The sequence below is a fragment of the Oryzias melastigma genome, linkage group LG22 (assembly GCF_002922805.2).
Source record: "Oryzias melastigma strain HK-1 linkage group LG22, ASM292280v2, whole genome shotgun sequence".
Classification (NCBI taxonomy): Eukaryota; Metazoa; Chordata; class Actinopteri; order Beloniformes; family Adrianichthyidae; genus Oryzias; species Oryzias melastigma.
In genome coordinates, this window is record NC_050533.1 from 23,182,887 (window position 1) to 23,198,050 (window position 15,164).

General features: G+C 40.3%; 2 protein-coding genes across 3 annotated transcripts in view; one reads left to right on the plus strand and one right to left on the minus strand.

The window, feature by feature from the left end:
- LOC112150375 (glutamyl aminopeptidase) overlaps window positions 1–1,945 on the plus strand; it is a 28,135-nt gene extending 26,190 nt beyond the window's left edge. For both annotated transcript variants that reach the window (XM_024278638.2, XM_024278629.2), the window contains 2 exons: window positions 1,237–1,318; window positions 1,400–1,945. In XM_024278638.2, coding sequence (XP_024134406.1) covers window positions 1,237–1,318; window positions 1,400–1,546 — 229 coding nt within the window. In that variant the 3' untranslated portion in view covers window positions 1,547–1,945. The remainder of the gene's footprint in view (window positions 1–1,236; window positions 1,319–1,399) is intronic.
- Window positions 1,946–4,510: 2,565 nt separating this feature from the next.
- Window positions 4,511–15,164, minus strand: part of rrh (retinal pigment epithelium-derived rhodopsin homolog) — a 15,225-nt gene continuing 4,571 nt past the window's right edge. Inside the window, exons 2-7 of the mRNA XM_024274444.2 lie at window positions 12,175–12,365; window positions 9,775–9,874; window positions 7,310–7,463; window positions 5,266–5,434; window positions 4,941–5,119; window positions 4,511–4,873 (exon numbers count right to left, since the gene is read on the minus strand). Coding sequence (XP_024130212.1) covers window positions 4,768–4,873; window positions 4,941–5,119; window positions 5,266–5,434; window positions 7,310–7,463; window positions 9,775–9,874; window positions 12,175–12,365 — 899 coding nt within the window. The 3' untranslated portion in view covers window positions 4,511–4,767. The remainder of the gene's footprint in view (window positions 4,874–4,940; window positions 5,120–5,265; window positions 5,435–7,309; window positions 7,464–9,774; window positions 9,875–12,174; window positions 12,366–15,164) is intronic.

Here is a 15,164-nt window from a genome sequence, read left to right on the forward strand (position 1 = left end):
ATTGCTGGCTAAATAGTGTTCTTACTAACAGAAAATACTGTTAGGAGTACAGCAAACTCTGCTGTAGCAAGCTCCGCTGTAGAAAACTCTGCTGTAGCGAGCTAGCGACCTCTATTGTAGGAAGCTGGCGAGTAGAGCCGCTTCTCCTCCGCATCGAGAGGAGCCTGTTGAGGTGGCTCGGGCATCTGATCCGTATGCCTCCTGGACGCCTCCCTGGAGAGGTATTCCAGGCATGTCCCACTGGGCGGAGGCCCCGGGGAAGACCCAGGACACGCTGGAGAGACTATGTTTCTCGGCTGGCCTGGGAACGCCTCGGGGTCCCCCCAGAGGAGCTGGAGGAAGTGGCCGGGGAGAGGGAAGTCTGGGCATCTTTGCTTAGACTGCTGCCCCCACGACCCGGTCAGGATGAAGCGGAGGAAGATGGATGGATGGATGGATGGCAAAGTCCAGTGTAGCATGCTCTGCTGTAGCAAGCTCTGTTGTAACCAGCTCCATTGTAGAAATCTAGCGAGCTCCATTTTCCACTGGGCGGCTGGCTAGTGTAGCAAGCCAACCCACTGAGTGCGCACTTAAGCTAATGTGGGCAAACATGGGTGGGGCCACCACGGAAACTATGGACAAACCCAATCGGGGCCCACATTTTCTGCCCACTTTTATGGGACCCACCTGTCCTTACTGGCTGGGAATTACAACCTTAAATTATTTTGTTTTTTATATCTTAAGCAAGATGAGGGGGAGTAGAGCAGGAAGCCTGAGCTGAACACCTGAATTCAGAAAACCTGAATAATGATTAGAATAATTATTAAAACAAGTAGTTCTGAATTGCTAAACTCTGTTCCCTTACAGGTCAGGTGTGTTAAGAGAATTGTTATCATTGTCCTGGAGAACCAGCACATTCCTTTATGACCTCTGTAGACTCCGTTTTGTCTCTTCAAGAAACCAAACTACCCATAATCACGCCGCTTTTGTCCTTCAGAATCTACTGGAATTACACTGATCGTATTAACGGTTAAAAAGTTACAGATTTTGTATTTTAAGCACATCAGGAGTTAGTACTAAACCTCAAAAGACATAATCCAAAAACAACCATCCCCTATAGTCATAAAGAATATCCTGGTTCTACGATAGATCTGGTATTTGTCATTTGATTATTTATTGAAAATATTGTAAATTATTGGAGTTTTTATAAATGTGTTTTTTTCTGCATGATCTCTCCATCTGCTTCTGCCCTCACAGGTACACCATCAACGACAGGAACCTGGGCCGCTTGCTGACGCAGATCTCCTCCACCTACAACAGCAAGCTGCAGCTGTGGAAGGTCGGGCCGTCTGTCCTGTCGCTCCTCTCCCTCTGTGGCCTCCTCAACAGAACCTGACTGTGACTCATTCTCCTCCTTTAGATGGAGCACTTCTTCAGCCTGACCCCGGACGCAGGAGCGGGGGAGATGCCCCGCCAGCAGGCTCTGGAGACGGTCAGGAACAACATCGAGTGGCTCAGCAGGAACCAGGAGGAGATCGCCTCCTGGCTGCAGAAGAACGTCTCGTGAACTCAGGAGAAACAGAATGTTCTGGGGCTTCATGTTCCTGTCAAATAATTATTTATTCCTTCTTGTTTTTGTGAAGCTTCTTTTGATCAAATGAGAGAAACAAAATCTGAAGAGGCACATGAATGTTTCCTCATGTTCAGGACTAAAGAACCTCTTTGGATGTTTCTGTAATCAGTGCGTCTGCAGAGATCTGTAAATGAATGAAGATATTTCTAGTAAAACAAACTCATCTTTGTCATAGATAACTGGTTATGTAAAAAGTCATATTTGTGCTACAACAATAAGAACAGAAGTCACAATTTTGAAGCAAAAATTCCCTGAAGTGCCAATTAAAATGTACAGTTTGAGAATATAACTTTTTAAGATTTTAATTAAAATAATAAATGTTTGCTTTCAAAATCTTGTTTTCTTTGTTTTGGTTACAAAAAGATTTTTCAAAAAAATATTTTTTGTCAAAGTTTAATTTTATTCTCAACTATGAGATCAGCATCACAAATGTGTCACCAAAGCAGCCAATCACAGACAAGAGGGTTCACGCTGATTGGTCAGAATTCTATCCAATCACGCGTCTTTACCCTGCTTTCAGTCACTAGGTTTTGTCCCATTCCCTCCCTAATCCCTAAATACTAAAAAACTACATAGTGCAGGACTATCTAGTGCCCTGGATTTTAAAAGCAATTTGAACATCATATTCACAATTTTTTTTAATGTTTTTTTTTTTGTTTTTCTAAGCGCCAGATATGACATCCCAGATTCCACAAAGTGAAAATCGAATCAATATGAACATTTTACGAAGTCTGCCTTACACACATACAGTCAGTGCTTCCACGTCAACTTCCGCTCTTTTCAGCAGCTTTCCATAAAAAACATCAATATGGATTAAATCCATTTAGGTATAATTCAACCAATCAGAATTTGAGTTAGAGTCTCTGTAGCTTCATGAGGACGGAAGATGACAATCGCCTCTGACTGGATGGTCAAAGCTTGCGCTATCATAAGCTAACTTGAATGAATGAAATGGTTTATTTCAAGCAATCAGGTCATAATGCATGAAATAACATATCACTTAATGAATCACGTAGATCACTTGAAAGGGAGTGGAAGGAAGCGAACTTATATAATCCCACCCCGACTCCACCATTTTCTCTACATGAATTATCAATATCCGGTTTAAGACTTAATATCAAATATATATCAAATATTCAGGCTATTGCTCATGACCCGGAACCAGAAGTCTTCCGTTCTTCAGCTGTAGGCAGTAGCTGCATTTGATTTATGTTTGAATTACTCACGATTTTGCAGTGAACAATACCAGAAGGTGGAGAAGTTCATTTAGTTGTGGATTTAATGAAGCCATTCTTAAGATGGACTTTTCTGGAAAAATCGTCAGAAAAGGCCGACCAACCCTGAAGCTACAGAGCCTGTCTGAACAGGGAAAAGGATTTGACCACCAAATTTAGCCTTCCACATGAAAAATATGGCTTAAATAATGCATAAATTACATAAAAAATGAATAGACTTTTTAATATTAAAAGTAAAAATCAAATGTTATTTTTTATTCAATGATTGCCTTTTTCATTGTGGGTTTTAACGTTTCTTTGGTAACTGCACTGTTTTGTTTGAGTCTTTCTATCATCATAAAAGACAGTTTATTTTAAAATGATCTAATTTGCTAATCTCTCGCCTTCTGTCTGATTACATTGATGCCAGTTTGTGACTCATTTAGGTTTTTCATCCGCTAAAAATATGCTTTAAAAACACCACTAGGTGAGGCAGACAGTCTGGCTGCCACACCGCAGTACTCATGCCATGAGGCAGAGGGCGCTGGTGAGCCCAGAGAATGTGACACTGCTGCTAAAGAATAATAGAACTAGCGGCAGCAAGTCCGGTTAATCTTTAATATTGTTTAGCCTCAATTTTCTAAATGTTGGATTTCTTTTTTAAACCCCTAAACTAAAGAGTTTGTTTAGACACTTCTCTGGTAGAGAGACTTTTAACACTAAAGAAAGAAAAGGAAGACTTCTACAAACAAGTTATCCATGTGTTTCTTCAGAAGGAGCAGCACAGACTTCAATCATAAGTAAGTCAATAATAACAATCTTAGGAATTTTTTTTCTATGCTACAGTTTGTAAACAGAAGAAAAATACTGAAATATTAAACAAAACATTTTCATTGTTGTCAATCAATTGGTGAATAAGCTGCTCTGTAGGGTTCATATGTCTGTAAATCTGACTGATAACATTAGTACCTCACCAGCTGTGAACCTCACCACACGTCACTACTCTGATCTGTCTCGGCTGAGAACTGTCAGATATGACATGTAGAAGTCTGCAGGGAAATCTACCGCTGATCTCCTGGACTCTTCCTTCATGACTTCATCTTTAAACAAGTTGGATTTGCTGTAAACAAAAATGCTTATTTTAAAGTTTAATGAGTTGCTAATTGTGCTTTGATGTTTATTGCAGCTGTTATTGCAGTGGGAGGAGACCTGCATGTGCTGAGTTTGGTTTTACAATATGTGCAATCGTAGTGAATTCACTCTATTTAAATGATCCATTTATGATGGAATGGCTCAATGAAATAATATTCATATATAACTGGATGGTGTTAGAAACATAAAATCATTAATATGAACAAGGACGGTTTTGTTGGAGGAAGGCTGAAGGCTCAGCTCTGAAAACCACTGCTGCTCATACTGCTGGATACGGTTGACTATGGATGGAAAATGTGCAAACCTGTACGATGTACACAAGTGACCCGCACCAAATTTTAAGATCGTAGAAAAAAAATTGGTGATCCTGAAGAATGAAAATGCTCATGCACATGTTTTTTTTCTTTGTGCATGCTGCAGGTGACAAGTTGTAGTTAACACTTAAACAAAATGCAAAGAAAAAATGAACACCTTCCATCACGGAGAGAAGAGCTTGGAGCCTGGTTTCACATTCACATGCTACATTTAATATTTTTGTATCTCAGTAGATTTGGAAGTTTAAAATAAAGCATTTTTTGAATAGATGTTGCATCCATCACAGAGATGAAGCGTGTGGACATGACATGATTGCAGGATACTTCCTGTACAGTAACAGCTTTATCATGAACAGCAGCAATGACTAAAGCATGCAGAGTTTACACAGTAAACACTACAGTGCATTTGACAGGAGAAGAGCCACAGCAGAAACACTGACAACAGAGTTCAACAATGATGCGTTTGAAAGTTGTCTCATTGGGTCAGAGGCTGTTGGGAGATCGTCATGGGAACCTGCGTGCTGATAGTGATCCGCTGCCTGGTTTGACACCGGATCATTCCAATGATAGCTCTTCTAAATCTGCAGAGAAAATACAACTTTAGATCTTTAAGCACAATCCTACCACCTGCTAACGAGTCATACTCACTTTTTGTTGGCAATGACGTAAATACATGGGTTGTAAAAGGTGGAGGACTTGGCAAAGAGGGGCGCGATGATTGCCATGGGGGCAGGGATGGTCTTAGGGTCACCAAAAGATGCCCAAAGACACACCATGGAGTACGGAGACCAGGCAACCAGGAACATGACGATCATTACGATGGACATCTGTAGGCAATAAACAGTTTTTGAAACAGACCAACCCAGGTCTGCGAGATCTGCCACCTTTCAGGTTGTTCAGCTGTCTTTGGTGCGAATGATCTGGATCAGGACAGTAACCTGTGGTATCAGTGTTTTTGACCAGATGCCCTCACCTTGGTGACGTCCATCTGGTCCGACCAGTCAATGTTGATGCTGTCCAGACAGTTGCTGGCCTTGTATCTCTTGACGGTGGCGGACACGTTGTAGTAACAGTAGAACATGACGGTCAGAGGAACAACAAAGTTCACAGCTATCACTGCCATTGTGTACGAGATGAAGGAGCTGCAAACACAGTGTAATTAGGGTTCATTATAGACGGGAGTAAGTTGTTTCTAATGGAAACCACTGTCAGAGCAATTCTTCTGGATGAGAGACAAAGCATCAGATATATAGCCCATGCACAAGAGAAAGAAATACTTCACTTTGGGAAGTGTAATTTCACACGTTCAAGTGTGAAGATGCATAAAAAGTCAAAGAGAAGACACAAACAAAATAGAGGTTCCTCAGACACCTCCTAGAGCAACGCTTCACAGTGTTTAACGTTCACACCAGTTCCCTTTTTCTCAGAGCGGTTGCTGAGCCTCTTCAATTTTCTCATGATCAATTATGGATAAGAAATAAATAAAACCGCAAGTTACAGTTTGATTAAAAAGAAATAACTCAAAATTTTTATTGTGAATCTTTTACATTAAAAAGGTTGCACAAGATAAATTGATTACGTAACCATTGCAAAATAATGAAAGATAATCAAGTCACGTATTCTGTGTCCATGTGTGTCGGGGGAGGGGGTCTTTTGTTTTTCCTTTCATGTACAGGTGTATTCAGACACATTTGGTCCACTTTAAGTGAACCAGAGTTATTTTCCCTTGATAATGCGGAACAAAGTTTCAGTCTGGATACGCACAAAAAACCTGGTCCGGGACCAGAAACTGTTCTTTCGAGGTGGTCTCGGTTCATTTCCAATCCGACTGAACTTTGGTTTGCTCTGAGATTCCTCAGGCTGAATACGACCCTGTCCGAGACTGAAATAAATAAACCTAAACGGCCACCGTAGCTGGTAGTCACGTGATGTAAACACGTTAGGAACGAGGATATCGGTATGTAAAGCATTGATTTTCGTATTAGCAAAAAGGAAGTAATTGGTCCAACTTGCTAGAGCGTTAATTTTAACACCACTAAAGACACTAATTAGTCACTTTTCTGTGTCTCTTTACGTGGCACATGTGCGGGAAGCTGTCGTGACGTCATCCTAAGCACTCTATTGTATTTCCCTAACAGAATTTTCTTAAAAACAATGTCATATGGGGGATAGAGCGCCATCCAGCGGCTGCTGCCCACCACTGACAGAATTTCCCCATTGTGGGAGTAATAAAGGATTTTGTTTGATTGATTGATAACATCACAACAATGAGACACAGCAACTTATTCAAATGTGGTTGGATGATCCACATTGCTTCTCACTGTTTTTGACAATCTATAATGTCACAAACACTTATGAGTGTATCTCGTGCCCAGTAAAACAGTCCTGCAGCATTTCTTCGCTGTACCAAAGTAAAAAGTGTTGAACCTGGCCTTCATTCAAATCATCTAACACATTCATCATTCATCATTCAAACACTCAAAATCCATCAGCAAAATAAAAAGTTTGAAAAGGTTCAACTCCTGGCAAACCACAGCACCTCCAGCTTTCTCTTTTTGTATTGACCCGCCCCCGTAACTGCTGGCCAATGACTGAAGAGATCTTTAGTCACCTGGTTTTATTTACAAAGTTTGCTTCAAAACAGGAAAGTCGGCCAATCTGAATACAGACCAAACACAATCTTCAGGACTCAATCTGGAACAAATAAGTGGACTCGATCGGAACCAACAGACCTTCCCAGTCTGCATACACTTTTAGTGTCTCCCTTGATTTCAGAAAACATATCAAACTGTAGAAAACAAAACCTCAGAGACACCATTAAAGTAGCTCAGTCTGCTTCATTCTCTCTTTGTCACTCAAATGTTCTGTGAACCTGCCGTTTTACTCATTATGACTTCTAGAGTCGTGATTGCAGCAGCAGAATTATACAGTATGTTAGTCATTCTGTAGATTTTTAACGATAAAATATCTAGTTTTCTCTTTACCATTTCTCAATACCAAATGTGATCATAACTCACGCATCGTTCTGTCTCCAGTTGATGGTACATGTAGCTCCAGTGGGGTCCGGAGCATAACCAGCCCAGCCCACGATGGGCATGGAGGACCAGAACACAGCATTCAGCCACGCAGCCGAAATAAGAATGTTGTACGATCGCATGGTCATTTTCTGCCCTGCAGAGAAGACGACAAAGAAGCTCAGTGGAAGCGCTGAAAACTGCTGTCTTTATGAGGCAGCTGCAGACAATGGGTGGAGGTGTGGATGTAGGAGACGGACCACCACAGAAACCCAGGGAGTGCTGCCCAAACAATGCAATGCACAAAACTGTGGGGAAAACTACAATTGTTGCTGTAAACAGACTGTATATATAGGAAGAATTGCATATCTTGGTGTATTGTCTCCATTTGCTGGAAAGGGTCAAAATCAAGATGCTCTAATGAAATTTATGATTTTTTTATGTATTTACTTTTTGGTTTAACAATATATACTGCTCACAAAAATTAAAGAAGCCCTTCTGTATTGGGCCTGGCATGAATTGAATTAAACCTCTCTGATAATCTTCTGGTTGGTTAAGCAGCTGAGGGCCTCGTTAATCAGTTTCAGCTGTATTGGTGTTCATGAATTAACAACAGGTGCACTTCAGTGGCAACAATTAGAAAACCCTCCAAACAGGACTGGTGTTACATGTGGAGGTCATTTCAAGTTTCTCCCTCTTGATCTTTTTTGGCTGGTTTTCCACTCGTGCTGATTTTGGCTTGATAATTATCTCTACTGGCAGTATGAGGAGATTCCTTAACCCTACAGAAGTTGAACAGGTTGTCCAACTTCTCCAGGATGGCACATCCACACGTGCTGCAGCAAGAAGGTTTAATGTGTCTCCCAGCACAATCTCCAGAACATGGAGGAGATTTCAGGAGACTGGTGGTTATTCTGGGAGAGCTGGACAGGGCCGTAGAAGGTCCTCAACCCCTCACCAGGACCCATACCTGCTCCTTTGTGCAAGGAGGAACAGGCTGAGCACTGCTCGTGCCCTACAGAATGACCTCCAGAGGGCCACTGGTGTGAATGTCTCTACCCAAACAATCAGGAACAGACTTCATGAAGGTGGCCTGAGGGCCCCACGTCCTGTAGTGGGCCCTGTGCTCACTGCCCAGCACCGTGGAGCTCCACTGGCATTTGCTCAAGAACACCAGAATTGGCAAGTCCACCACTGGCGCCCTGTACTTTTCACAGACGAGAGCAGGTTCACCCTGAGCACCTGTGATAGACGTGAAAGAGTCTGGAGAAGACAAGGAGAACGTTATGCTGCCTGCAACGTGGTTCAACATGACAGGTTTGGTGGTGGGTCAGTGATGGTCTGGGGAGGCATATCCATGGAGGGACGCACAGACCTCTACTGCCTAGGAAATGGTGCTCTGACTGCCATAAGGTATCCAGATGAAATCCTTGAACCCATTGTCAGACCCTACGCTGGTGCAGTAGGTCCTGGTTTCCTCCTAATGCACGACAATGCCCGGCCTCACGTGTCAAGAGTATGCAGGCAGTACCTGGAGGATGAAGGAATTGAAACAATTGAATGGCCTTCACGATCCCCTGACTTAAACCCAATAGAACATCTCTGGGACATTATGTTTGGGTCCATTAGGCGCCGCCAGGTTGCTCCTCAGACTGTACAACAGCTCAGGGATGCCCTCACACAGATCTGGGAGGAAATGCCACAAGACACCATCCGTCGTCTCATTAGGAGCATGCCGCCACGTTGTCAAGCATGCATACAAGCTGGTGGGGGCCACACAAGATACTGAAAAGCATTTTGAGTTGCAGAAATTAAGATTTGGAAAAAATGGACTAGCCTGCCACATCTTCATTTCACTCTGATTTTATGGTGTCTACACAATTGAGCCTCTGTAGGCTGAAAACTTTTATTTCCATTAAAAGACTTGGCATCCTTTTGTTCCTAAGACACTGCCCTGTCGTTATTTGTATAGATATCCAACTTCATATTGAGATCTGATGTATCTAATGTGTTTCTTTAAAGTGCTCCTTTAATTTTTGTGAGCAGTGTAGTTGGTTTGTTTTTATTCTATTATTGTTTTGTTATATTTTGTAAGCAGAAATAAACTAAGTTGGATTTATTGTTTCAAACATGATTTTTCTGAAATACATCAAGTTTTTAGATTTTTTTGTAACATTTGTATTTTTGAAAAGTAAAGGCAGAAAATGTAAACTCCAAATATTATGTTTTTTTTTATTAATAACAGCTGTTTTATGGATAAAAGTTCTGGCTAAAAGTGACTCTAATTCAAAAATAAAAAAATAAAAAATTATTCTTTGAGAAATGAAGGAAGCTGTGTTTATGACAGCTTACAAGCACTCTGCTTTTCTGTTTTAACTGCTTTGCCATTATTTTTGACATAGTGTCAGACATCAGTGGATATTGTAGTTTTCATTCATGATTGAATCCCCGGTGATCTGTGACAGTACCTATGTCCGGTCTGCAGATGGTGAGGTAGCGATCAATGGCAACCACAGTCAACAAGCCGATGCTGGCCATGCCGAAAAAGATGTTAAGAGCTGCATAGATCTGAAAAACAGAAAAAGTTTTTTTTCTTTCTGAGACATATAAATGTGAAGCATGAAGCATGATTTAGGCCCTTTATGCAAACCCATGTAAAAAATGGCTCTAGAAGTGATAAAACAGTGGGAGAGCTGAATAGGGGACCGGAGTTTCTGGCTGAATTGGGATCACACAGTGATCTATCAACAATGCTTCAAAAACTCATGCCTTCAAAAATCTCATCGACTGGTAGACCAGATTTTCCCTCCTCAACTCTGGATCCTCGCATGTCTCACTGCTCTTAGCGGCTCGGACACTGTCTCTTGTTTTTATTCATAGACAACAAACTGTCTCATCTGCTGACCGAGAGAGAGATTTAAAACCTGCTTTTTCTCCTTCGGTCCACAGACTGATTCTTCAATCAAGTTGACTGTAGAGCTGCACACAAACCTTGACTGGATTCTGAGTTCTGAGTTTTTCAGGCTCCTGCATTCATAGACTTTTCCAACTTATCCTGCCACAGCAGGACAGAGGTTGACATCTGAGCATAGAGTCGCAGGTTCGGTTCCTGCAGCACATTCTCACTCCCAACTCATCACTTATTAACGTTTGGTTAAAGACTCCTCCCTGTCAAACATTGATGCTATGGATTAGGGCTGGTATCGATTATAATTTCCAGAAACCATTCGATTCATCAGAACCTGAATCCATTCAAAAAATCTTCTAAACACCACTACAGCTTCTAATGCCCTACAACTAGACTTGTGCCTTAGTCTTTTTATCTGGAGGCTTACAATCCCTCTTTTGTTCCTGATTGGATGGTAAACCCAACTGTATGGGATGAATTTGGACCCTTAAACAGTTTGAGGCTGGATAGGGAGAACCGATGTGATTTGCCACTAATCAGAAAGACCAATAAGAATAAGACGTGACTTAAATGTGTAATAGCACACCTGGTGGTTAAACCAACATGGATTCAGTTCATAATACAGTTTGTCCTACGTTCTCTATGTGGATTAGCTTCACGTGTTTCAACTTGGTTCTGAAATAACAAGAACTGTGGAGGAAAAATATAATCTGCAGAAGAATTCCAGCACGAGGCCTGATGCCACACCGCTGAGCCAGACCTGCGTCAGCCACAACACAACCGACTCACAGGAGCTTAGAAGGAGCTGCAGAACACGCGGTGACATTTTTAAGGCTTTTTTAAATTCACCCTCCAATGAAAATCATGTTTTTTAGAGTTTTTAACATGTCTGTGTGTCATTTTTCTACTGAAAGAGAACAAATGTAATAAGAAATCATTTTGTTTTTGTATTTCCGAGTATTTCTCCTTTTAAATCAATCAAACTGTCTTGGACAGACTCTGTTTGAATGAATGATCTTCTTTCCATCAACAGCTCTGCTGCACATGCACTAAACCCTCATCTGTTCCTAGTGTCTAGTTCAGGTTCTGGAGAAGAGAAGATGGTATCTTCACATTGACTGCAGTCAAATGAGCCGCCGTTCACATTTCTGTGGTCAAATCAGCATCACTGGATTTTTGGTGCGAGTTTCATCCAATACTTACGGTAGCAGGACTGAGAACGCTGGAAAATCTCCACCAGACTCCACGGAGCTTCTTGATGTGACCACGGAAATGTGAACGGCGGCTCATTTGACCACAGTTGGAAAGGATTGTAAATCAATGAAAGAGCATTTTGATGTTAGCTTTCATTATTTTATCAAGAACTCTGAGAAACCAATGATTGAATGTATTGATCACAGTCAATAAACATTGGAGAATTAGCTAAAAGAGTCTTTGGTGAACTGGAAGGAGAAAGAATCAGGATTTTGGAGGAAGTTCTGTCCATGAAGATCTTCACTTCCTCGTCCAGCTGACATCCGGATCAGAACCATACGGCTGGACATTACCCAGATTGATGGATGTTTTTATGTAGCAGCGGTGAAGATTTACACTTTCGAACTATCATAATCAGATGGGGGGGATCAGGGGCGGAGCACCAAAAGCCACGCCCCCTTAGAGGAGATTTTGGAAACAGAGGTTTCAGATGAAAATTAGCTTTTTAAGACATTTAGATTGTGGGATTTTGGTTAAAAACTTCATAATCATATTTAAAACACTACTGAGAATGTTCTTAAATAAAAAAATATTGTCATAGGGGGACTTTAAAGATTGACATTTTTAAATGTCTGTAGGATTTTATATCTTGACATTAACAGTTTTTGTGATCACTTTCTCTTGACAGATGTGTCCCCATGCTTCAGAGCCAAGCAAGAGTAGCGCTCAAGTTTGATGTCCCCCCCCCACCGGTGAAGCCCCCCACCTGACAGCCGGTGTATCCAAACTTCCAGCTGCCATGGATGTCGGAGGCCGCCGACATGGGATAACCGATCCCTGCCACCCCGATGTCGGTGAAGGCCAGGTTGATGATGATGATGTTGGTGGCGGTGCGCAGCTCTCTGAACTTCACAAACATCAGCAGAACTATGATGTTGCTGGATAAACTGATGACACCTGACAGGAGAGAAAAGAGAAAGAGTTTAGCATCATTACACTATTGATCCTATGAAATGTATTTCTCAATAAAAAACAATGTCAAAAAAGAGAATAGAGAAAAACTGGTGACGCTATCACATAAACATGTCTCCTCGAAAGCATCAGTGGCCTTAAAGAAAATCACACTGACAAATCAGTCAACATAAAAACATTTGAAAAAGCAAAACAACTAATAACAAAGAAAAAACATCACGGTGATGGTGTTTGTCCATCATTTCAACTACACGTTATTTGGCATTAAGGGGTACTGAATATCATCGTCCAATCAGAGATGTCACATAGTACCAACCTTTTCTGTTTTTATTGTGTTTTGTTTTTTCACATTTCATCGTTATTTCTAGAAATCCCTTTTGCTTTCCGAAGTGTTTCATGATTCTGTTTCTCTTACTTATTATTTATTTTTCTTCCATATGTTTTTTAGAACGTAAAAATGCAATCACACTTTCAGCAAATTCTGTAATCTTGTAATCAAAACGTTCAGCTCGTTGGGGACATTATCGCTTGTATTTTTATTATTCATAAACTTCACCGTTTTGCAATTTAATGCAATTTATGCAATTTTTTTGCCCCATGGAATAAATGGGAATTTTTGATGAATTTATGCAAATTATGCAATTACAAACTTTCAGCACATTAAGGACAATCATGCTTGTATTTTTGGTATTGTTAAATTTAATGCAAATTTTTTATGATTTTATGCAATTTTTTTTCCATGCAATTCCTCAAATTTTTGGCGCACTAAAACCTTTGCTAGTTTGGTATCAAAACATTCAGCATGGTAAAGACATCAATGCTACTGAGGTTTTTAAGGCTAATTTTGAGTTTAGCTAATATTTTAGTGACATGCTAACGTTTTTGACTAATTTAATATCTGCTGATGTTTTTGGGCTAATTCTGAGTTAAGCTAGTATTTTAGCAAGGTGAAGCATTTTTTGTCTTATTTAGCACCAACTGAAGATTTTTGATCTTTTTTGGAGGTAAGCTAACATTTGAACAAAATGCTAATTTTTTAGATAATTTGGCATCTACTAAGGTTTTGGGCTCATTCTGAGTTCATACCTTTACGTATTTTATAATTTTACTGAAATTCTTCAATTTTTAAAGAAATTCTTCAAATCCTTCATGCACTTAATGCAATATGTGCAACTTTACGTCCTTTAGCGGTTTTAGCAGTATACAAATGCTTTAGCATTTTCAACAAATCCCTTCAGCAATTATAGTAAATTTCTTCAGCAAAAAGCTTCACACTTGCATTATCACCGATAATGCTGCTTCTCTAGTTTTTATTTGGTTGGATTTTTGTAATTGTGTTTTGGTTTCAGGAATTTTGTTTTGATTTCATGTTGTAATGTTGTTTTTTGTGAATATTTGTTCAAATGTTTTAATTATAGTTGTAAACTGTGATATGTTTTTGCATTGAGTTGATGTGATTTGAACCTCGGGGCCACCGTATCTTTGCTGTTAGAACAAACATTAACCGATCTACAGTTTCAGAAACTACAGTAGATTTTTCTTCTGATTGCAGTTCAGTTCAAATGTACTGGAGCTCATTTCGGATTAAGATTAAGAAAACCTTTATTAGTCCCACAATGGGGAAACTGCAAATGTTGGTCCAGACTCCAGACCAAGTGGACTGAAAGTGATCTGAAGAGAGAGTTTCTGTAGGCTTTAGTTCTTTTCACTTTGGTTCTCTCGAACTACTTTGGCTTGAGCATTAACGTTCGACCAGCCATTTCAAGTCCATGTAAACACTCGTAATTATGTGTAGAAATGCGCTTCACGCTTCTACATTTAAAACATAAGCAAGTTCCCACGACGTTTTTGGGCTCTACACCTGTTACGGCTGTGACTGTATTAGGTTTAGGTTTTTCTTTCTTCTGTGTTCAGTGTTTCTTTTTTTTCATTATTTCTGTCAGAGATAGACTTCTGTGTGTTTTGTGGATCTTTGTGTATCTGTCTGTGTCTCAATGTCTTTCAGGTGTGGTGGTGGAAGGATGTGACTCTCATTGGTCCAAGACGAGGGAGGGAGCCTTCAAAACCCAGTGTGGACCTCCAGCCCATGGCTGCACGTCTCCACTGTAGCTTGGCGCGCTTCTCCACATGTTATGTTTTGTAGTTTTTGTTGCACTTATTAGTTTTTGTAATGTTCTGTGTTGTGGTTTTTGAGTTTAGGTCCCACTCTGTTTGCTTACTTTGGAGTTATTTATTTTAAGAGAAGCTGTAGGAGTGAATTGCCATTTTTTTTAGTATGTTTTCTCCTGTTTATGTTAGTCCAGGGAGGTTAGTGTTTGTCATTCTTTTACTTTTTGTTTTGCAGGTAAGATTCCTGGATTTCCGTTAGGTTGATTTTGTTTGTTATTTTGGCCTTGGTTCACCCTTAAGACGTTTGCTTCACAGTTTGGTTATTGTTTATTTGTTTTCTTGTAAATAAATGTTATCTTTTTTATATGGAGACTTTCTCTTTGTGTTTTTATTACTTTTTTTGTGATGTAATTTTATATTATGCTCCTTGATCCCCTAGACAAAATGGGGCATAACACTCCTGAGCAAAGGCAACCTTGGCGGCCGCCTAGGTGCTACCTGCAAGAGGGGGCACCAATATGCAATGATTAGACCATTTATTAATGTTTTGTTTGTTTGTTTTTATGTATTTATTACTTTATTTTAACTTTGACACAACACTTATTTTCTTGTAAAATTATTAAAAATGTAAATAAAATAACTCAAAAGTTTGACGCCCCTCCTTGCCTGACGCTG